The sequence below is a fragment of the Seriola aureovittata genome, chromosome 22, assembly GCF_021018895.1.
Source record: "Seriola aureovittata isolate HTS-2021-v1 ecotype China chromosome 22, ASM2101889v1, whole genome shotgun sequence".
NCBI lineage: Eukaryota > Metazoa > Chordata > Actinopteri > Carangiformes > Carangidae > Seriola > Seriola aureovittata.
In genome coordinates this window covers 5,160,084-5,185,102 of record NC_079385.1, presented here as the reverse complement: position 1 = coordinate 5,185,102, position 25,019 = coordinate 5,160,084, and the positions used below count along the sequence as shown (strand labels likewise).

Here is a 25,019-nt window from a genome sequence, read left to right as displayed (position 1 = left end):
ACAGTAAACTGTCTCATCATAATTATCATTATCCTGAAAAAAAGTTAAATTAATAATATACTACACTATAATAATGATACAAACAACCGCCACCTCTATTCAGCTGCTAATAACCTAATAACGAAAATTCCAAATTAGAAAAGACAATAAACAATAAATCGGTGCAGCAAAACAGGAAATAGTCTAAATAATAAATATGATACAATAAGAAATAATGTAAATTACATTCAAAAGCTGTTTACATTATAAGCTTACATGACTCATGCGACCACTGAAACTCTTTATAAAACAATGAAAAACAATAAAAAACATATAGATACCAATAATTCATATATGGAATATTAATAACGCTGCTTAGATATAAATGTAATAAACACAACAAAGCGACTGATTTAAAAAGGAACCATGGAGCTCCTGCACTAAATACCTTTTACTATATGAACAATGGACCTCATGTGAAATTACCATCCTAATAAATATAGTTTGCCACAAGGAGGCAGTGTGTGTGTGTGTGTGTGTGTGTGTGTGTGGTTGCCTGTGTGCGCGTGTGTGTTTCGTCATCGCAGTCACGTTGCTTCCAGGCCGGGCGGGCGGAGTTAAATAGCGGATGTGTGCCGCAGACCGGCAGATTAGCCCCGGCTCAACGTGCCCTGTAGACACTCTGACTCTGAACGGCCCGGCTCGCTCGCTGCAGCTGAACGGACGAGGTTCCTGCTCGTACAGCCACCGGCTCTTTTTTGGTTGTTTCACCCGGAATACCAGCGGCTCGGTTCCCGTGTACTGTCGCTCTTCAGTACCTATAAGGAATGCCCAGAGAGCTGACCCAGAACAGGATCCAAAAGATCTGGGTTCCCACCAAAGATGACAAGCCGTCGCCCCGGAGAGGTACCTGCTACATTTCTATCATATCCGTATAGTTTTCTTGTGTTTTTTAGTTGTAATTTTTTTATTTTTTACATGGACTTAAAGTGTTGATAATAACAGTACAGTGAACGGCTTCTTTTATCGTTACATCTAAGTAGGCTACTTTTGTTCCCGTCATACACCTGTACAGGAACTAATCATTGTTACTATGGAAACAAAATAGATAGATTTTAAATGGACATTTTCTCTTCAGCCTTTCTCTAATGTTTCCACCGTCGGCTGTAGTTCTGCTGTCATGTGTAGCCGGTCTCTTCACTTATCAATTCATTCACTGAGCGGTGGTCTTCATCAGCACGCGCTGCACGTCCCAGCCCTTCAACTGGAGCATGACGAAGCTCCGGTCACCATGGTTACCTCCTCTCTTTCTCTTTCTCTCTCTCTCTCTCTCTTCTCTCTCTCTCTCTCTGTGAGGCTCTCTAATTGGTCGGCCGGTAGCGCGTGTGCATGGGGCGACCCCGTCATCTGGCTGTACACCAAGAGAGAAAACAAGGGTTTTAACTTCTAATGACTTTAGTGTCACTTAGCAGCTTCCTGCTGTATTTTTGCATTTGGAGAATTTCCCTGGCTGCTGATAATGACTCGAATAATCAAACAAATTTGAATGAAAACGAAGCAGCTCTGAGCTCCATCTCTCCCTGCTCCCTCTCCTCTCAGATTCAGTTGACTGTGTTTTCAGATAAAAAAATATGTAAGAGGAAGATGATTGAAAATGTTTTTATTCAGTTCGAGCAGCAGCACATCTGGATTCATCCTCTTCTGCTGCTTGAGAGTAAACAAAGCATATATGAGTCAAGGCTGCGAAAAGTATGGAGTTGGGATGTGGCTGAAGTGAGATGGAGGTGGATGAGAGGATGATGAACCAGATGTCTGATCATCGACTTAGAGTTTGATCCGTTTTTCCGTTGAAGCAACGTGGCTCCTTGTGTTATGGAAACAAGATTAGCAGCCAGGGAGGAAGTGTGAATTAGAGCTCTTAGTTAGTTATCAGGTAATGAGTGATCAGCACTGCTGCTGCTTGTGACTCCAGTGAAGGAGAAGTAAAAAATAACCACATCTGAAGAACTTTAGAAGCTGTAAAAATCAGATATGAATAAGAAAAGAAAAATCAAAGCAGACGTACATAGGAGATTCTTTGCTTTTAATTAAACTGTGTCTTCACTGCTAATTTGACACACCTACAGAACATATTGTTCATGCAGAATCAACCTCCTGCATTCCTCTGCCTACTCACCCAGTGCAGGCGTAAGGGGTGGGGTTACTGTGTATTTTGTCAAGTGAAAACAAGCCATGCTGGCTCATACTGCGCTGAAGTCGGTTGGATGTGCAGCGACGTGGAAGTAAAGGGCGAGTCTGGCAAGTGCAGACAGCCATGTGCTCGCTGGGAGTGTGTCAGTTCGGAGGGAAACACAGATTATAGGTTAGTGGTTTCAATAAGTAAATTCAGGCAGGTTGCAGCTCTGGGTGAACAGTTGTTATTAGTGCCGGATCTGTGGCTGCTGGTGGACTCAAGATGTTAGTTACTGTATGTCCTTCTTGTGTTCAGAACTTAATGCCTTATTTAGATATTCACTTTTTGTTGATGACATATTCCCCCCACTTATCCCTCTCTGCAGCAGCTGGCGCACCCCACTTTGCCAACCCTCCCACCGTCATCGTGATGGTGGGCCTGCCGGCTCGGGGCAAGACGTACATTTCCAAGAAACTCACCCGCTACCTCAACTGGATCGGCATGCCCACCAAAGGTACACGACGCACACACATTTAAATTCTTGCAGAGGATGTTCAGTATGTTCCCTAAACGCATCAAGTTTCTGTCTCCAGGACGTCATGTTCACACTTGTGTCTCTTTTCCTGTGTGTGTGTTGTAGTTTTCAACGTGGGAGAGTATCGCAGGGAGGCGGTAAAGAATTACAGCTCCTATGACTTCTTCAAGCCTGATAATGAGTGTGCCGTGAAAATCAGGCAGTAAGTCCCACACACACACACACACACACACACACACACACACACACTACGTAAGTAGTGTAGCAGTATTTTTTAACGGCAACATAAAAATTGTCCTTTGTTCTTCAGGCAGTGTGCCTTAGCAGCCTTGAGGGATGTCAAATCCTATTTGAAAGACGAGGGAGGCCAAGTAGCGGTGAGTTTCCCATCATGCATCATGCAAATGCTCCTCATGTTGATGAAATACAGGTGAACTTTTACTCTGAAAACCTCTCGTCTTACAAAGCCCCATTGTATTTCTTGTAGGTCTTTGATGCCACAAACACAACAAGAGAAAGGCGAGACATGATCCTCAAGTTCGGCAACGAGAACGGCTTCAAGGTCAGTGTTGCTATGATGAATTGAGGAGTCAAGGTATGACATCATTGGTAATCCAGTATGACTTTTAACAACTTTCTCTCTTCATGTCCAGACCTTCTTCATTGAGTCCGTGTGTGACGATCCCAACGTCATTGCGTCAAACATCATGGTGAGTCAAACATGACATGACAGCGCATCTTCGTCTTGCGTTAAAAGACTTAAAAATGTTAACAACTCTCTGGCATCAGGCGTGTACTTTGCCGTCTGACCGTCTTCCTCCCTGTGCAGGAAGTGAAGGTGTCGTGTCCGGACTACCGGGATTGCAACAAGACAGACGCCATGCTTGATTTCCAAAGGAGAATTGAATGCTACAAAACTAGCTACCAACCTCTGGACCCCGATCATCACGACAGGTAAGTCGTCAGCATTGATTTAATCAAAACATCTGCAGTGTCCAATATAAAGTGTAATATCAATCATCTCATCCTCTTTGTTGCTTTCCTTCAGGGATCTCTCTTTCATCAAGGTGATTGACGTAGGTCGGCGGTTCCTCGTCAACCGGATCCAAGATCACATCCAGAGTAAGATCGTCTACTACCTGATGAACATCCACGTCCAGCCCCGAACCATCTACCTGTGTCGGCACGGAGAGAGCACCGACAACCTGGAGGGACGGCTCGGCGGCGACTCCGGCCTCTCGCCGCGGGGCAAACAGGTACGAACAACCACAGGCAGGAGCGTGGAACAGATGATGAAAGTCCATGGATGATCATCTTCAGGGGTTAAATACTGTTTCCTTGCTGCTGTAGTTCTCAGCTGCCCTGGCTCGGTTTGTGGAGGAGCAGCAGCTGAAGGATCTGAAGGTTTGGACCAGCCAGCTGTGTCGCAGCATCCAGACAGTCGAGCACCTGGGGATCCCCTATGAACAGTGGAAGGCTCTTAATGAGATTGATGCTGTGAGCGTCACTGTAACACACACCATTAAACCACAACACACGACTCTTATTTGTTGTTGACGGACTGAAATATAATAATAATATAATGTATATTTGTGTTTTTTAGGGAATTTGTGAGGAGATGACGTACGATGAGGTGAAGGAGAAATTCCCAGAGGAGTTTTTGTTGAGAGATGAAGATAAATTCTACTACCGTTATCCTGCTGGAGAGGTACACACACAGTCTACACCCATCAGACACCTTCATATTCCCAATCTACATAACATTTAGTTTATTTTGGGTCACCTGCTGTAGTTTAAAGGTCCCATATTTTACACTTCTCTTGTGTTTTATTTGAAGTGTTGATCCATAAAAAGATATATTTGTGGTTTTAAAAACCAAAAACCATCTCAGTGTAGTTTTACATCTCCTCTCTCAGGCCTCTCTCTGGAGCTCTAGTAACAACAGGTCGGTCAGCCTGCTTTGTTGTGACATCACAAAGATACAGAAGTCCTGACGGCTGGTTTTAAGGCTCAGTTTCTGAACACAGGCTGTGTGCATTTCTCTGTGGACTGAGCGCTTTGATACTTTCACAGTATTACTATAGAACCTAGACCTGCTTTTTAATCAAACAACACATGGACATCGACATTTATACAATCATGATCCAAACATCTAGCAAAATAATCCAGATCCAGATTTTAGTCATAGGCATTCAACCCATTCAAAGCTATTTGATAGATCTACGATCAACATAACAAACATTAATAAACAACTCTCCCTTCCTGACTGCAGTCCTACCAGGACTTGGTCCAGCGGGTGGAGCCGGTCATCATGGAGCTGGAGAGGCAAGAGAACGTCCTGGTTATTTGCCACCAGGCCGTCATGCGCTGCCTGCTGGCCTACTTCCTGGATAAGAGCGCAGGTGGGTACTACAGCTCCCAGAAGCCCACTGATTTAGTGTGAAAATCTTTTAAAGGATGAGTTACAATCCTTTCAATATGCTGCATCTTTATTCATATCCATGTTTTCCTGCGATCCATTGTTCCAGATGAGATGCCGTACCTGAAGTGTCCCCTCCACACAGTGCTGAAGCTCACGCCGGTCGCCTACGGGTGCAAAGTGGAGTCCATATGTTTGAATGTGGAGGCAGTGAACACCCACAGAGACAGACCGGAGGTAATGATCGATAAAGTGATTACTGGGAGCTTTCTGCTTGTCATTACAGCAGGGAATGTTGCAAAGACCTGTCTGTATCTTGATTGATTTCTGACTCTAAGTCTCGTATGTGTAACCTTTGTTCCCCATGCAGGAGGTGAAGAGGGGTCCTGGCACCTTGATCAGGAGGAACAGTGTGACTCCCCTGACCAGCCCCGAGTCGAACATCAAGAAACCTCGCATCGATGACCTGGACGAGGCACCGATCCGGGAGCTGCCTCCATCTGTTGCATCACTGGCGCTCTGCAGCCCATCACACCTCCCTCTCGCCCTGGCCGGACAGGTGGGTTTATGGAAGACATACTTTTTCAAGCACTAAACATTTCTGGGCTTCTGAAGACCAGGACCAATTTATTTAGGCTCAAGTCACGAGAAGCTGATGCTTCATGCCTCATTTTTATGGTAAATTCAGCAAGAAGTTGTATTTCTTATCTGGATAGGAAACCCTCTGAACAGCATGTATGACATCATGAGTCAAGCTGTACAAAACATTTCCTCCGTCTGTTTCCTCTCTGCATGTGTGTTCACTCACTTGTGTCCCGTCCTCTTTTCCTCTGCCGCCTCCTCCTCCTCCTCTGCACCTTACAGCACTGGCTGGGCAAAGTTTGCCTGTAAGTACTCGCTCACTTCAGTATCTGTCTGTCGCACTCACTTCCTGTTGCTGTGTCTTTGTTTACATTGTGTTCAGCGTTCCCATTTCTTTTCCCCCACTTCCATAATATGTAACTGAGGTGTGTTCATCCCACACTTGTATCTTCATTTGTAAATCTAATGAAGAATAAAAAAAGAAATAGTGATGCACAGTTTGCTCTGAATTAAAACATTGTAAATTTATTTATACATTTTTCTAGCTCTATTAATGAGATTTATTTATTATGATAAATGTAACATTGTGAGTCCTTGGTAACACACAGTTTTACCGTCAGTCTGTGTTTTCCCAGATTTCACTAATGGGTTTCGGTTTCCCGGCAGTGAGAGAAAAGAGAAAAAGCATCATAGAGGAACTCACTTCTCAGTTTACATTCTTGTGATTCCTGTCTGCTGTCGTCACTTTACTACGCTGACTCACGCTGATTGTCCTGTTCTTGTCCCTGTGTTTGGTTTATTTCTGGCCTGTCTTGTGCTGCTTAAAGACGAACCACCCTCCACTATCTGAAAGTGATTAGACTCTTAGTCTTCCAAAGGTAAACACGCTGTAGTGGCTTCGCAGTTGCTTCATATAGTAGTTCTGCCGGCAGCCACGTTAACCAGACTGCTAACTAAATAACTAGCCAGCAGGCTCATTTAGCAAAGACAAGCTGAAGCTAACTTGTTTTCTGCTAATCAAGCATGTTAACACGAACTGAATCAGGTTGAGAGAAGTTTTAAAATGAGCAGCTGGTAACTTCCACCAAAAATCCTCCAAAATGGCCGCTAAAGTCAGTTGAATGCTAAATTCACTGGACACGTTCTTGTGCGGATGACATCAACTTCAAACAATGCTCCCTACTGTCGCTAACCAAATAGACAGTGTCCAAGCAGGTAATTAAAGGAAACACCCACAATCAGTACACTTCACTGAGTGCATGTGGGGAGCAGGAATGCCTGCGCTAGTTGTGCTGTCACAGTGGAAAAGTGAGGCTAGCGTTGCTGGGTGTGTGAGGATCTTGTCAGCTTCATTCACAATCACCTGAGGATTAACGAGGTTTGGGCGTACACACTCAGCCGCTGAAGCCTGTTCACACACTCATGAACTCAGTGCTAGTTTTCATGCCCTCTAAAAATATCATAGGGGAAATCAGGGCTTGAGAAAACACAGGTGATGTAACTTGTGGTTTAGGGATTATGTTACATTAGAAAGTATCATTTCGACAGGGGGTGTTTATGCAAGCGCCCTACCTTTTATCCTGTATTGCATAGTTCGCCTCAATACAGAATGCATCTCAAGTCTTAACATTGGGCTTTTTTCTGTGTTTGCAGAACCTGAGGAGGAGCTCATCTGGCCGCCATGACGTCCTGCAGCCCTGCCAATGAAATTGCACCGATGTGTCACGAGGCTCAAGAGGCCGAAGAGTGGATCAATGACAGAGACACACGGAATTGAAGTTATTTTTTCAAAAAGCAACATTTCTCAGCTTGTAAAACTTCGAGGATCAACTGGGTAAATGAATCATTTTGTCAGCAAAGGACCCTGGTCACTGTCTCTTTAACTGTTCTGAAAGCACCATGGTCCTTTAATCGCTGTCTTGTGTTATTTCAAAGCAAGACTCTTAAATTCTCCATTTCTTGCCATTGTCAGACTTCTTCTTCCTGAGACTGATTAATCAGTGTTTTCTGGGAAACCTTTTACAAACTTGTGTGTGTGCGTGTGTGTGTGCGTGTGTGTGTGTGTGTGTGTAACGTTATGCAGACTGAAGGAGGCAAACTGTGACTCGTTTTAAACCGACAGTCATCCCTGTTACATCTCACAGCTCAGATGGCTCTCTGGGAACCCAGTTCCTTCTGGTTAATTATTTGGAGAGACCAAAGATCTGACCCTCATCTAACCCAGTTCAGCTGATCCTTCTTTTCCAACCAGGTGTTCATGGTTGTGTTGTTGATTAACAGAAAGCGAAAGTACCCAGTTTACATTGTAAACTTCTCTGGAAGCACTGGCTGTTTCTCATATACATGTTTTTCTTAAAATGTGGCAGAGCGTCCTGATTGAATTGACTCTGCTGTAAACCGGCACGCTATAAAATCAGTGATTATTTTGCACAGTGGGGGTAAATTTTTACTTTTGTTTGATTCATGTGTCACTGTGTGTGTTTCATGGTGATGGAGGTGGTTTTTTGCCGTAGAGTGCCTGTAGTGCTTGTTTTGCAAGCCTGACGCCGCTTCTCTTGCTATTTCTCTGGACTTGGTTGCTTGAGGAGAGGCGCCACATTTCACCTAATAACTCCACATATCATTTCAATGTTATGTTTTTCACAGTTTTGTGTATTTATTTTTCATTGTGTAGTTACTCGTTGATCATTTAACAAAGTTCTCTTTATTTTCCTTGATTTCATTTTGCTGTCGTTGTCTGCTACGCACAAATGTGAGCACCTATATTTTTGTTATGACAATGCGTGCTGTTAATAATATCCTTGTAAATTTTACTGTACATAGAGTGTAACTGGAGATGTGTGGGAGATGACTTGGTCTCTTTTAATGAAAAAAGTTTGTGTTTTTGTACTAATGTGTTGGGATTGAATGAAAGCAGGATATCTGTTGAGAAAGAAGCTGCTGTTCACCTCTCACTCTCAGTAAAACTGTACGTTTGGTTGAGATACTTGAAAATTGTTTTTTGTAAAAACTTGTTTTATTATACTCTTTATTTATTTTTATGTAGTTTTGAATGACTGCTTGGAGCGAGAGGCACCTTATTATAATCTGAGGACTACGCATGAGAGGACAGTATGTTGTACAGTTGATTTTTGCATCTGCTGGACCAATAAATTCACTCCGGGAAAATACACAGTGTTTGTTGTTTGATTATTGTCGTTGGCTCAAATCCAATGTTAATGTTCCACCTACCTTTTTGTATTTCCATTTATGGAGCTAATCTTCAGAGTACACAGCCTGTCCTGGAACTCCTGCCTTCACTATCTCACCCATTCACAAGATTCATTAGTCACCAATGAGTTGCTTACCGCTTATCAGAGTAAGCGTGACTGGGTGCACTCAGGATGATGCTGTGAAATTACATCAGTGTGGATAATAAAATGATAAACCGTCTCTCTTCCGGCAAGACTCAACACAAAATTAAGTTTTTGTAGTCTCAAATATAGTGGTGATAACTTTAAAAAATCTTTTATAAAAGCAGTTATTATTAACAGATCACAAATTACAAATCTTGCTGTGACATTTGGTGTCAGTGATTCTCTGACTTTTCATTTACCAAATCAGATTGAATTTGTCTGAGACATAATAACAGTAGGCCAGTTGCATTCCCATCAGCCCCTGCTATACTTTGTATTAAGTGCTAGTTAGCAAATGTTAATGTCTGAGGCTAAAGTATGACGGTGAGCATTACCATACCATACAGTATACCTGCAAAACATCAACATGTTAGCATTGCTCATGTTAGCATTAGCTCAGAGCACCTGACTGAGTATAGAGCTGTTAACATGGCTGTACACTGTTGTTACTAGCATTTTAGCTTAGCTTAACCAAGTCAAGGCTTATGTTAGTTGTGTTATGGTTGGCTATATCCTCATTTTTCTTTCCTAAGAAAATACAAAATGGCAGTCTGAAACTTTTGGCTGGCTGACGCCCATCCCAGGTTTCATGGGACTGCTAATTAAAACAGCCTCGGTTCTGTGCTGATCTGACCTGCTGCCACACTACTGATTTGAATAGTGAATGAATTGAATAATGACTGAACCACACACATGAGCTGTGTTCAAATGTTGTGTATCAATGGACCCAAAAGCATGTAGGCTAGAAGAGTGTGGATGTATCAAAGGTCAAAAAGCTTGAGAACCACTGAATTAAACTATTCAACTATTTTAACTTTATTCTGCCTCAGTGCCTCTCTTACAGTTTCCTCTGTTTTCTTGTTGAGTTTGATGATGAAGCAGCTGGTTTAAACATACCTCGACATTAAAATGCAAAAGTCTTATTGATGTTTGTCCCACTTTCCATAAGTAAATGATGTGATATTTTCATTGCTTCCTGCTTTGTGAATGTTTTTCCAAAGGGATTTGCTCCACTGCAGCTGCAATGAAGACTGGGAGAAAACCATCTAATGCAATGAGTCTGCGAAACTTTTGAAATTATAATCCTGTATGTTTTAGTGTAGGGTATTTGCAAATTTCCTGAATTCCATTATGATTCATGGTCCTCTACAGATGATAACTAATGACTAATGCACCATCCTCAGGTTAAAATTAGTGACATACTTTTTAAAAAATGTTTAAAACTTAATTCTAATTGATAATTAACATAAAAGACCCTCAGATAAGGTGAACATCTGCAGTTTTAGATGGTGCATACAGTGCATAAGTTTTTTTTCTCTCACTCACTCATTCACACACAGCGACAACCATACACTCTCTCATTTGTCAGTCGAATGTGGTATTTCCTCCTGTCTGAATCATGGGAAGACTGAGTGTCTTGGCTCAGCCAGAGTGGCTATGTGACTGCTGTCAGGTTCACCACTGCTCTGCCTCACTGATACTCACTTACTCACTCACTCACCCACCCACACACACACACACACACACACACACACACACACACACACACACACACACACACACACACAAACACACCCCCACTCACCCCAGCCAGTTAAACTTGTGGGGTCCAGCATTTTGGTCCAAGTATAATGGGCTCCCAGTTTTTGGACCCCATGAATATAGTAAAACAAGGCCACACATGCACACAGACACACAGACACACAGACACACACACACACACACACACACACACACACAAACACACACACACACACACACACACACTGATACACACTTGCATATGTGACTCCTGGCAGGTTTACCTTCTCCTCAGCACTCAACTAGTCACTGACGCTGAGAAACATACTTTGCATTCTAACTTTGCATATGGCTGTCGCTCACATTGAACCACTTTACCTATGCAAGTGTATTATTGTGAATAAGCAAAGCTTTTGCATCACATAACCTCATATCCCAGCATTTTATTGTCCTTTTATTATGTTGTACTTGCATTTATCCCCCTCTTGTTGCACTCTGAGATGTGAACTTGATAAAAGTGCTTTATAACTTTAATCACTGGTGGCTCAGCGGTCTATGTGGTGTGCTGGCAACTACTGCCTTAAGTATTCTTGCATCTGGCCTGGTGGTTATACTAGTGTGTGTGTGTGTGTGTGTGTGTGTGTGTGTGTGTGTGTGTTTGTGTGTGTGTGTAATCTCTGTGGGAGAGAGGAGCTGCTGCGTCAGGCATAATGGTACATGGACAGGCAGCTCTAAGCCAGCAGCTCCACAAATAGCTGCCTAATGCTATGCTGATGAGGGATTGTGTGCGATCCCAATCAGCCAGGTTAAAATACAAACAGAGTAATGGCGACTGCCCCAGTTGGTCAGTTGAGCTCAGTCTACCTAAAACTCTGTGTCTTACTTCAACATGGACATTTGTGTTTAGCAAAAAAACAAACAAAAAAAGGCTTAGTGACACTTCACTCCTTTCTTGACTGATTCATCATCAACAGGTGACCAGGTGTAATGTCTCACAGTCTATTCTTGTCTCTCTTATCATGACTCAGCAGCTCGTCCTCTTCTACCTGATTAGCTCTTCCTTATTGGCTCATCATGTGTCCCAGTCCCATTTGTGCTCAAAGTATCTTATCTTATCTACATACCCATTGCATGCATGTACAGACACACGTATGTAAACATGATCTTTTTAACTTATATATGACAGAAAAATACACACATTCATGGCAGTCTAAACCAGTGATTTCAATTAGGGGTACTTAAACAGTTACAGATAAACAGTTAGCCACAATGTTTACCTAACTTAAGTTGAAATAGTTAGCTGAAAGTAATGGCTACATGCTCAAGCTCAAAGCAAGGAATAAATTGTTGAAATAGCTATACGTCATGGCTAATGGTTGAAATAGCTAAAGGTAATAAATAAATGGGTGAAACAGCTCATAGATAAACACTCAGTTAAAAGTGATGGCTAAAATGGTTGAAATAGATAAAAACTGTCCTAAACATTGACACTTAAAGTAACAATATCCACTTATATCATTAATGGTAAATGTAAGGCTTGGTCTGACAAGAAAGGCTGGGGATCGTTGACCTTCATAGATATCTGTGAACCTGCATTGCATTACTGTCAGTAAAGACGTATTTATGTTTTTATGACTGTTGCACATCAGTAATCACGTTTGCTTGTAAAGACAAACCAACGTCACACACTCAGGCCCTTGAGTGGAAGTTTACTGGTTCAAAACCCTGAAAAGTCATTTACCTCAGGACTGAGCTGCCCTCCTGAGACCCCGCTGCTATTTACCTCCAAAGTGACCAGACCGGTCTGAGACAACAGACATACCCGTCTATAAAGCTATATTTAATCCGTGATTTGTTTTTCATGATGTAGTCTTTATCAAATTTAGTTGGCCTTTTCTTGTAAGGTTTGATTCAGTTACTGTCTCTTATCAGGTCTTTACCATCATTAATGCCTTTAAGCCAATCACAATGCTTGTATAGATGCTCAGCAGTTGTCTATGAAGACTATACTGAGCTTTATTGTTTATGAATTGTATGAATATGAAGCAGTGTTCTACTACGAACGACTACACACACATGCTCAAGTTGACCTTGTGTTTTTTGTTTCTGTTTTGTAAGGAATGCATTACCTCGCGGTGGAGTGAAAACTCATCCCTTTCTCTTTGTGCAGAGGCCATTGATGGGGAGATTTTGCACTGAATGGAGAGGATAAGTCATTCAGCGAGCCTTGAATGGAGCAGAACAGATTAAATAGACCATGTGTTATCCCTGATTACACTGGTGCTGAAATAACAACCCTTTTACGTGATCCTCTGCATAGCTCCATTGCTGTAACAGAAATAGTCTTACAACAGTGAGTCAGACAAAATGTTTTGTTTTGTGTCACATTTATCATGAATGTCACGGACTGCATCTCTCTTTTTTTTTGCGACTTTTCAATGCTTTAATAATATGACAGCTGAGTGCTGGCTTTCAGCTTCAGAACAGTGAGGTGGAGAGTTTGTTTTTGTTTTGCTATGAGTCGACTGCGTCATCTCAGAATTAAACTGTACTATAGTTTTTTTGTGTGACATGAACAGAAAGTTCACACATCCTGTCTTCATCTTACATCCTCTACTCACGTCATGTGTTTTCAAAAGAAATAATCCCCTCTATTGTACTTTTTCTTGTTTTCCCTTGACTTTGAAAAAATACCATAAAATGCTGGTTGCACTTTAGAAATGGCTGTATTTTAAATGTTGAAATACGAATAATGAAGCGTTTTTGCACTATTGTCGTTTGTGTGTGAAGGCCTAAAGGAACGCTTTGTAAGTGTACAATCTCCTGTGTGTTTGTTTTATAGGTGTGGCTTTGAATGTCTAGCTAACTATCAGCTACAAAACAGGAAGTTACAATGATATTTAGAAGAAAATAAAGAGATAACAAGATAATAGTTCATCTCTATCCCTCAAGGATGTGTTCTCTGTTCACTAACTAGTCATCTTCTGTGTATTCTGTCCTGCTTCATTGATTCTTCATGCGTTCATTCATTCATTCATTCATGTACCCGATCCCTCGCCCATTGTGAGCTGTGACCACAAAAGGATAAGCAGTATGGCTAATGAATGAATCTCCACATGTATGTGGATGACACTCATCTCTATGTTGAGAGTAATCCCGATGATTGTTTACAGCTCTCCAACTTACTGTGTGTTCAGATAGAGTGCAAGATTAAGTTTAGAGGTGGCACTGTTGCACACAAAGTCAGTGGAAGGATGTGATTAAACCTGATGCCCAATAAACACATTAATAGTATAGTTAAGGCCGTGCAAACCGTGGTTTAGGAAGAGATGCACATTTGGAGGTTGTATCACTGGGGAGTGATTTTATTTGTTGTTGGCATTATTGCCTTTATTGGAAACTGCACAGTGGAGATCATGTATATTGAGGGACACTGGGATGAGAAGTGACAAAGGCTCCCTGGCTGAATTTGAAACCAGGATGTTGTGGTAACATGGAATGAGCTTTACACTGCAGGGAGCCAAGGACGCCCCCGCCAGAAAGAATGTGAAATAAAGAAGTTGTTCATTTAAGAACAAACTGGGTGCACTGCTAAGTGAAAATGCGGTTTTAGGACTTCAGTAACTATTTTTATAATTTATTATTCTGAACGCCAAAGCAAAAAGATCCAAATCTAAGTGAATCAGACTTAGAGCTAGGTCATGTTTACAGTAGCCAACCACCTTGGCAGTCGAGCCATTAACATCATTACCTTTGGGCAGAAATAAATACTAGATTAGTGGCTGGACTTAAAAAGAGTTACAGTAAATCTTAAAAGAGGAAGTGTTGCCAGGGTGGTTTCAGTGCCTCAGTGTGCTCATGACGTTATTAGAAAACAGCGGCTTACTTCCTGTTATATCGGTGTCCTGTCTCTTCGTAAAGCCTTGCCAAGTTAATGGTTTAGAGATAGCTGACTAATAGGATCGTCCTGGGCTGCAGACATGTCAACATGATGATGGACAAGAGAGAAGAGAAGGAGTTGAGAAATGAGAGAAAATAGGGAAGGAGGGGAGAGGAACAAAGAAAGGAATGAGAAGTAAGAAAAAACACGAGGGCAGATCAGAAGAAGTAAAAAGAGGAAAATGAGAGAGGCTGGATGCTAAGGCAAGAAAAGGAGGGGAAAGGAAAGAGGAGAGAATAGGAGGTATAAGAAGGAGGCGAAAGAGGAGAGAGGGGAGAAAAGGTGTGAGGAGAGGAAGTGATGAGGAGAAAAGACTGAGAAAGAAGTTAAGAGGATGTACAGAAGAAAAAATGGCGACCACTCTGCGTGAGCAAAGTCACGTCCACCTGAACACGCCCCACTCTCATCACTCCTCCTCCAACTTCTCTCGTCCTCGGTCTCTTTCTTTTTCCTTTCCCCTGCACATGAATAATTGATCCCAGAGAGTGATGTGTGGAGGCTCACGTAGTCTCAGCAAGGCAGAGAAGAAAAAAAGAGAAAAAAAACCCTCCAAGGCGGGACCTGCCACTGACAGGGAGGGCACTAAAAGCAGCAGTGAGGAGGAACTAGTCAGACACCTACATGTTGATGCATCTATTTCCTCCTCTGTGAAGTCAGGGACATGCAACATGCAGGGCAATGATGTACACAAACACATTTCTCAGTAGCACAAATCTGCTTTGAGTTAAACCTCATAGGGTGGAGTCATTTATGCCAAATGCCAAAATTTAGAATCGATTTTATTTCCCCTACTGACAATTGTTGCCACTTTGACCATTGCAAATATCCAAATATCCAAATCCAGAGATGACAGTGTTTCACAAACACACTGCAGCAATGCACTGAAACCCGATATACTCCCATGCAAAGTAGTGGGTGATGTCATTCAGGAACGTTTTGAGCAGCTACTTTCCATGGGAGAGAAATAGCAATATGACTCAAGGTGAAAGTGATTTAATCTGGAGGCGGTAATAATCTGATTGGTTAAAGCTCTTGTACAACCACAAATATTTCTAGTTCTTCCCTCAGTTTTGAACTCTTCTCAGGATTATCCTGCAGAGTTCTTGTCATGTCATGTAAGCGTTCAGGTTGCATGATTACAGAGTAAGTCATGTGCATTGACAGTAAAACACCTTAACAATTAAATATAAGTTTAATTACATGAGACAGAGGTCCATATTAAGTTTGGTTTTCATTTACCTAGAAATTGGATATATCAGATCCTTTAGAATAATATTTCCAAGTCATAATTATGAACTGCATGTTGATGTGGATGCTATTTACAAGTTAGCATCTTATAATCATGATAGCTCCAACATGGCATCTTCTATGTTACACTTATGAGAGCATATAAGTTTCTAAGTAAGTAACCTATTTGAAACAGCAGTAGCAGAAGAAGAAGAAGAAGAAGAAAAAGAAGAAGAAGAAGAAGAAGAAGAAGAAGAAGCTGTGAACACTACATTACAATATTATCACCTTATACAAATGTACAAATGGCAAATGCATTTGCAAATAATTTCTTATTTAGACTTTAGCTCTGTTTTGGTGTCCGTCGACTCTTTTGCGAAATGCTAAATGCTTCACAGCCAGTTGCTAACTGTCTGAGTTTGGTGCTGTGCAGGTCGTCTACAGCGGGTTTATCAGAGCTGCCTTTTGTGGCTCAAAAAGGAGTTGATGAGAGGGTCGAGACTGAAGGAAAACAGCAAAGTTATTGGCCATTAAAACAAGAATAATGAGCTGAAAGACAATAAAATGATCCATATAGGCTGAGGGGAATTGCTGAGTCAGGACATTATTCTCTATGAGCCACACCTTTCACATTACACATATAAAAATATACTGATTAGTGCAGCTTTAAGATGATCATGCTTTCATCCATGCTCCTTGTTCCCTTAACACCCTCTCTTCCACTGGAGTGCCTAAAGCTGAGTGAACACAGAGTCTTTGGTTTTGTGTAGTTGTCATGGTGAAAGTATTTAGTCATCATTTATTCAAAAAAGGAACATTTTCTGTGGCCGCTTCTTGACCACAACAACATGTTTGATAACTGCCTTAGTGCAGTTTTGTAAACTTGAGTTGACTCCTGATGTGTCCATTGTTGCTCTGTTTTGAAAGTCGGTGGTGCTGCATAGAGACTCTGGCACCAGCATCTTTATGAGCTACAGCTATTACAGTGCATTGGCTGAGAGTGAGCTATCAGTCTCCAGAGCACCTCCTGCTGCTGATGCGTATTTTTGTGTAAATGGCGCAGCTGAACCGATGAGATTATTTCAGTCTAGGGGAAATGTTTGCATAGCTAAAAGTACAATAGGTAGTAAAACAGCAAACATTCCACTGCCACTGAATATCTGACTGTTTTTCATGTAAAAATATTGATGACCTCTGACATTATAGCCTAGTCCTCACCTTGTCAACTACACAATCTACACGATGTTTCACTTTTAAACAGGCATTCACAAGTGTTCGTAGTGATGTCATCTCTGGGGCAAATATTGCAGTCTGTATGTTGTCTGGTGCTTTTCACTAAATTATATAAAACGAGACCTCGGAAAAATACCATCTCCTCAGACAGGATCATCGGATCGTCTTGCCTGTGAGTCAAAGAGCGTGGAGACTGGATGTGGGCAGTGACTTGTGTTTGGACAGGGCATACTGTGTGCTCAGTGAGAGGAAAAACACTGGAATGAACTGAATTCGCCTCCGTTGGTGACCCAGACGGACGAGGTGACGTTTCCTCAGTGCACCAAGAGTTCATTGATTCTCAGTGGCCTCCAGCTATTGTGTTTATATCTGTTTGAGTGTGTGTGTTTGTGTACGTGTGTGTGTGTGTGTGTGACGTATTCCAGTAGCCAAGTGCACGAGGAGGCCAAATCCACAGATTACATGACATGCAGGTTCAAGACTGAGGAAAATAAAAATTTCACAACTAGATGTTAATGAACAATTAAATAAAATCTACTAATGATAAAAAAAACAATAATAAAATGAAATTAAAAAAAAAAAATATTGATATTAAAAAAATTAAATTACACCAGAAATGTGTTTCGGTTACAATTTCAAAACACAAGATAGATGTAGATGAGTACAGTTATCATTTATAATGAATAAATATTAAAATTCTGAATACTTCTTAAGAAATCAGCTTGAAAACTATTTTTTTAAGCTTGTTTCCCCCAGGAATGAAATATTTTTGCAATTTATCAAAGCTACATTTATGTAACATGTGTAACATTATATTATGTAACATAAATATTCAATATTATTGCTAGATTGTAATTTTATGTTCTATTAACTCAAATCCCTATGTATAAATAATAAATATTACAACCACAACTCCAACACAACAAAAAACACAGTAAATGTTCCTTTCAAAGTTTCCCACAGGGCTCATTTGGTTTTATTTACATCCAAACGTGCACAGTGGTGTCAGAGAGGGATTTAACATTTCCTGTCTCTGGAGCTGCCAAACCTCACCTCTATCCCAACCTGTAAATACCGAAGAGGGGGAGTGGCACTCTGCGGTAAGACAGATTGGCAGTTAGCTGCCTTATGTCACCGGTCCAAATCACCCATGGAGCCAATTGTGCCACCCAGTTGTTCTGTGTACCAACAACGGCTCGCTGTTTACACCTCAAGCATTTAGTTAATGATCTTATGCAACAGTGGAGCGACAAGAGGTTCATGCTGGGAGTGTCTCAGTGGAGCCTTCACTATATTCTGACGTGGGACATATGTACATTGCTACTGTGTAGGACAAGCAAAATGAGTATTCCTCTGTTACTGCTTGTCTTTTTGATACATCAAGCCTCTTATGAAAATAAGATGACCTCAGAGGATTGACAGTTGACCTGGAGGTCATTTGCTCTTCTAACTTTACCCTAATTCTTGTTGTTGTCTTGAGATACTTGGGAAGCCTTGAATAACTGCAAACAGCTTCTTCATTTTAAAATTGCTGTAATTAGATTTCAAAATACCAGTTGCTAAAGTAGTTCAAACGAAAGTTCACACTCACGGGTCCAGCCGTCTTCCTTGCCATTTGAGGACACAAACAAACGCAGAATGCAAAACCACAGTGATGTTGCATTTGCTATGAGGTTCTGGTGTGACCTGGCCAACACCTATAAAACATCTGTAACTGAGAAACTGAAGTAGCCCTTCATTCACACCATGTTCTAGATTTCAATAGATTTTTAAGTGAATGTTAAACACTAATTAATAATGTATTCACACAAATGAACTCTTCATGAAGTTTGCATGAACAAACTTGATCTTTTATCTTTAAATTACTTTTAGCTAATGATTTCAGTTATCTTTAATTACTTTATGCTAAATATAGCATATCAGCCAATCATTTGTTACTTTTAGCTAACTATTTTGAATCATTCAAATTGGTGTTTGCCAAATATCTTGCCCATTACAAATTACTTCTAGCTATTTGAAATATAAATTACATATGTTAGAATGCCTGAGCGGCCATAGGAGGCGAGATGAGGAGATGAGGAGTGCAGAGTGATGTTTCAGTAGGAAAACTTTTTTAAAATTTTATTTCACATAGCACCGTGCACAAAACCGTCTGTCCATCACCTTCCAGCACAAACAGACTGATTGCCTTCATATAAAGATGTCTGTTCATCTGTTAGTCTGGCCTATACCACCTCTGGGTAAATTAACGTATACATTTTATAATCACCTTACCAATGTTCATATTCACAATTAAAACCACTACTAAATATATACATATCCATACACACATACATCTTAATAAATATTTACACACCCATGTTAATATATTACATAAACACTACAATAACACATCTTCCCCTCTGCCGATTTCCTCAATTCATATCACCTTCCCGGAACTCATAAGTGTGTGAGCCCATGGAGAATTCCTTTACTCGCACACCCTGGGGAGAAGACTATTGATGTACATCCATGGAGAAGACAGGCAGAGTTAAGTAGCACATCAAATAGAATTCAGCTGTTCACTGTGTGGTGAAGATAGCCTGCGCTTCTTAAGTTCAACTAACAAATACTATTAAATCAACTCACGTGGACCATCAGCTCGCTTACAGGTGAATGACCAGCCTCGTGTCCTCCTTACAAACCCCTGACCCATTACAAATACATATCAATAAATGCATTTGGATTTACCCTGTTGCACTTAATATCTGACAGTATGCACTTAAATTACCCGTATGCTCACATATCAATATGTTAATAATAATAATAACAGTAAGCTATTGACGGTGCTCCGCCATTACAAGCTATTTTTAACTGTTTATAAAAAACTTTTAGCTATTTATTTTAACTGTTTATAAATTACATTTAGCTAACTAGCCTATTTCAACCAATTATTCGTTACTTTGAACTATTTCAAATGTTAACAAATAACCACTATTTCTTTTGGCTAACTGTTTTAACAGATTATACGTCACTTTTAGCAAACCATTTATTTTTTGATTACATTTCAGCTAATTATTTGAACTTCTCCGCTTTCTTGCTAACGATGTCTCACGCACTCTTAATGGCAAAATTAGTTGAGCCACTCCACAACAAGTTTCATGTACATTCTGGCAGCTGCAGAACTGGTTGGGTATGAGTTTTGTAGATGACTGTGCTCCACATGGGAGTGAAAAAAGTTATTATTATATGAGATTAAATTGCATCAGTTGGGAAGGAAGAGGAGAATTAGTCACCAACAGTACTAGACTACATGAGAGCGACTCTGCAATCTTAATGGATGACTGAATAGATGACAGTGGAAAAAATAAAGGTAAGATTTGATGAGAGTGATAAAAATTTTAGTTCAAACGAATGAATGGCAAAGATGAGATGATACTGTATGAAAACACTTCCGAGATTCAGAGGATCAGAAGTGCTGGCTGTTCCTGTCAGAACTGCTTATCCTAAACACATCTGTGATTTGTAAAAGTGAATTTCTCACGCCTGACGACACAATACCTGATACCCCAGTTGACCTTCTGCTTGCTGATGCTGCCTGCGTCAGAGGTACAAATTCACATCAATCTGATTCATTAGGAAAGAGCTGTATTGTTCGGAGTTACAATGCAGCATTATTTTTTGAGGAAGCATCTTCTATGAAACTGTGTGAAACACAAAAATCATGTAAATGAAAGAAGCAATGATCCTGATGAATCTCTTTTGCAACCGGTTGACAGAAGTGTTTAGCTGAATTTCCTGGGTTGCAACAAAAGGACTTCTGCAAATTCAAATTCTTTAGAAATTTCTGCTCACAGTTAGGGTCACGCTCATATTCCACCTAACAACCTTGCATCACTAAGAAGATGATCTCCATTTGTGTTTATTCCATTTGAAGAACTCAAGTTTGAGTTGACTTCGCCTTCGAAGCACTTTCTATCCCTGGACAACAGATATTTATCCTGTATCCAGTTAATTAACTACTTAATGTGGTGATGTAAACACGTCTATATCAACAACATATAATTAGTTTGAGCCATTGTGGACAATAAGAACAAAACACCAAACGTTTCAAACCTGCTAATCCTGCAGGTATCATCAGGTCCGTGTGCAGTTAACTGCTTCGTGATCCATCGCAGCACCGTGTGAGAGCGGCTCTAACACTGAACATATCATGACACCATCTACTCTTAGCTGCTGTACTGTATATCCTCTTAACTCTCAGGACGCATGGCCCACTGACATAACCCTGATCTCTATACGGGGCACTAAGAACAACATGCACAGCGCAAGTGAACATATAAATCCAACATTAAGTAATTAATTCTCCATCTATGCTGCGACCAGTTCTTTAAAGTTGTAAACTAGCACATCCAACGGTGCTTAATTTCACCTGAGGACACCTATTGGTGTATCCACATAGTACAAAAAATATTTACCCTGACATTTTTTGTGCAATTTGCAAATTCATCAAAAAAAAGAAAAAGAAAAGAAAAGACATTTAAATTTAGCATAGAGGCCTAAAGAAGGACTTGAATTCTACATTTATCTCTAAGGTATTCATTATATCCAGTTGTTAGACAGGTACCGTATCAAACTGTTATTGACATTGTGTCCTAATATGACGTCTTTTCTTTCACTAGTGCATACCTGTGGAAAGGTTGACGCCTTGGCTGCTGTTTACACTACTGATTAGGGTGTGGGGAACACCACATTACAATGAACACCTGGACTATACTTCTTATATCATCTATCTATCTATCTATCTATCTATCTATCTATCTATCTATCTATCTATCTATCTATCTATCTATCTATCTATCTATCTATCTATCTATCTATCTATCTATCTATCTAGCGTCCTAACAGATGTGCTCTGACTCCAGTCCATGTCGGTCTCACTTCTTAAATCAGTCATTTGTATTAAGTATGGTGTTGTATGTTTCTAAACCAAAGAGAGCAGCTGTTATTGACTGCCACCTTGCCAGTTATAACCTCGCCCATATTTCATTTTGATAGAAATCGATGGAATTATGCTGTCAAGGCAGGTTGAGTGGGTTCACTATGAATAACACTTAAAATATGATGATTGGAGAGCCATGCCTAAACTTTTACTGGATATCCTTATTGGTCAAGGGGTGGAGCCCTTGACCAATAACTGACACTTGCGGTGTTAATTAATCATCACTCATTCCTTTTCTTCTATATTAATTTATTCATTCCATATGGCTGTTTGAACAATGGTATTAATGTCAAACAGGATCTCCTTTTAAAGTGATCAACATCGCTGTGTCTCTTTTGCACAGCATCACTTTGTGTTTTAACATTATGTAGCTGTCTGCCTGCAGCTGGTGGTGATGAAGACGACCAGTTGGAAGCTGTTATTTACTCTAAACCTGTGATACTCCTCTTTGTTATGAGGTATGTGGTCATCAGCCCGCTGTGTGGGAGGATGACAGCTTGGTGTGTGTGAGAAATACAAGAGGGTTTGGATGTTCAATGAGTCATGAATATGGATATTTGGTGACCTGTGTTGACTTCTTCATCCAAACAATTTCTCTTTCAGATTCAGTTTGGTTGTTTCTCACATTGCTGACGTCTTTCCCTTTGATCCCCTCAGGAAGGACACCACTCTCATGTGTGCATGCTAATGGAGAAAGCTACCACCGTCTTTGAGCACACGTCATCATCGCTTGGCTTAGCATACCACGGCTAAATCAGACCAACCTGGGCGAAAGAAGAAACGTCATCGATGAGATGTAAAAAAACATATATTGTGGTTTTTACAAGGGATTACGTGCTGGACTATTTCTTTGCTGGTCACAGTAACTTTAGAGACTTGTCTTCACCTTGAGAACGTTACTGCACCCAGCCCATGATTGCTAAGTGACATAACCCCCCTGTAAAAAAACACAACATTCTGTCTTTACACTTGGACTTAGCTTTGCGCTAATCTGTTCTAGCTACAGACCCTGTCCACTAATTTTTTGCAAGAAATTGAAAAAGCTTGTTCTCCAAAATGTTAAACTATTTCTTTCATGAGCTGATAAGAGATTTCAGTTTTTGATTTTTATTAAATTTGCCAAAATATCTAGATACTTGTTTTCACTTTGCCGTTTTAGCCTTTCAATCTACATGACAATTTCATCCGTTTAATATCTGATCTAAAACAAAATGTAGAGTAAAGTCTGTACTTGTAATGTTTGTGTTGTAGTACAGTCACAACACAGCTGCATGTTGTATGACACAGCAGCTGGATAGACAGAGTTACTGTATATACTGTACCAGCAGATGAAACCACACTGTAGGTCACGGTACATTTGTTATCTGCGAATCAAGTCATTTATGTGTATGTGGGAGTGTGTGGGTGTGTGTGTGTGTGTCTGTGTGTCTAAAGGAGTGATCATGGTTAATCTGTTTGTCTGACCGTCCAGTGGTGTGTCTGTGTTGAGATCATTGTGTCCTGTTAAATTCATAATACCGTCTAATCTGAAGTGAACACACACACACACACACACACACACACACACACACACACACGCACATCTTATGTTAGTTGTCTCTATGACCTAGGCATTCCCTAGCCCCTTCCCCTAACCATCACAAATAAAAACCCCCACACACACCCTTTTGGAAAGATTCCCAGCATGACTCACTCTCACAGACCACACAGATGAGTGAGTCATTCATGTGACAGGAAGGAAAGTCTAGTCTTTCTCTAGTTTCCCCTCAGTTGTGTTCATGATATGAAGGGATTGTGCGCCTTCCTCAGGCGAGTCAGTGCAAAAACAGCTTGAAATAAAAAAATAAAAAAATAAATAAAGTATAAAGCCAATGTAGGCGTCTGACTTGGCATCGCAAACTGCAAAATCCAAACCAAGTGTTACAGATCCCTCACAGTAACGCAGTTGTACCTCAAACTTCCTGCATTTTGTTTTAATCCTTGAGACGTGGCTGATCTAACGACTTTAACAAATAAGTTGCAAGAACTGTTACGATGTGAAGGTGGTTTATCCGAAGCAAACACAAAACAGCTTGACTAAAGAATCACTTTAACCACTCTGTGCAGCATGTTTACATCCCATTGGAGGAGAGGAGCCAGTTAGGACCAAGTATTAACAGAAGGGATGTCATGATTAATAGGTCAACGTCATAGTGGTTGCACATGAAGCAGCAAGGTGACTGTGTTTGTGCCCTGGCTGCAGGCAGGAATATAAAAAGGAAATGTGCTGACGAATAGGATTATGGGTCAGCTGCATGAAGGAGCGCAGCGAGCAGAGCAGAGCAATATGTGTGTGTGTGTCTTTTGTTCTTCGTTTATCCTTGTGACAATGAGTTTGGGTGGTAAACTGTGAACATGAGGACGTTCAGGATATGTTGCAAAGCTTTTCCTCTTCAGGTGAATTTATGACTTTTTGGTAAAAGTTTTTGTTTTATGTAAAGTCTGAATTCCAACATAATTCTGTATATGTTTATTACAATTATAAATGTGCTGATTCCATTTTCCAGGTAGCTAACATAAATTAACTGAAATTAACATAAATTTCAACTTTCAGACACTTGCAACTTGCTTGATTTTAAAACTTAGTTCCTGTAATTTTGTTAAAATTACCTGCAAAAGAACAGAAGAAGAAGAAGAAGAAGAAGAAGAAGAAGAAGAAGAAGAAGAAGAAGAAATGTAAATACCTGACTTATTATACCCACAGAGGGGATCTGTGTCTGGACTCTCAACATGATGACACCCTCTCCTTCATGCTGCCTCAGCGTTTTTATTCACTGGAAAATCTGTAAAATAAAAAAAAAACAAAAACAAAAAACCCCAAAATGAGTCAGTTCCGTGGCCTCGTCTGCAACATTTTCCTCTCGACTGCTACACTGGAGCTGCTTAGAGAAACCCACCATCAGTTAACTTCACTTCCACTGTACAGCAACCCCGCCACCTGCTGGACGCAAAGTGATGATACTAATCATACAATTAACCCAGGCAGCCAATGAGA

General features: G+C 40.6%; 1 protein-coding gene across 5 annotated transcripts; it reads left to right on the top strand.

Moving 5' to 3' along the window:
• Window positions 1–611: 611 nt before the first annotated feature.
• pfkfb3 (6-phosphofructo-2-kinase/fructose-2,6-biphosphatase 3) lies at window positions 612–8,860 on the top strand. 5 transcript variants are annotated; one of them, XM_056368084.1, is made up of 15 exons: window positions 612–885; window positions 2,538–2,666; window positions 2,793–2,889; window positions 2,998–3,064; window positions 3,175–3,249; window positions 3,341–3,397; window positions 3,517–3,641; window positions 3,736–3,943; window positions 4,038–4,184; window positions 4,291–4,395; window positions 4,960–5,089; window positions 5,216–5,343; window positions 5,477–5,665; window positions 5,971–5,993; window positions 7,342–8,860. In XM_056368084.1, exons 1-15 carry the CDS (start codon window positions 807–809, stop codon window positions 7,346–7,348), a joined length of 1,566 nt encoding a protein of 521 aa, XP_056224059.1. In that variant the 5' UTR covers window positions 612–806; the 3' UTR covers window positions 7,349–8,860. The 5 variants fall into 5 exon arrangements, with proteins under 5 accessions (XP_056224059.1, XP_056224061.1, XP_056224058.1 ...); XM_056368086.1 differs by lacking the exon at window positions 7,342–8,860 and adding an exon at window positions 6,516–7,324; XM_056368083.1 differs by lacking the exon at window positions 5,971–5,993 and having other exon boundaries at window positions 2,541–2,666.
• The last annotated feature ends 16,159 nt before the right edge of the window (window positions 8,861–25,019 follow it).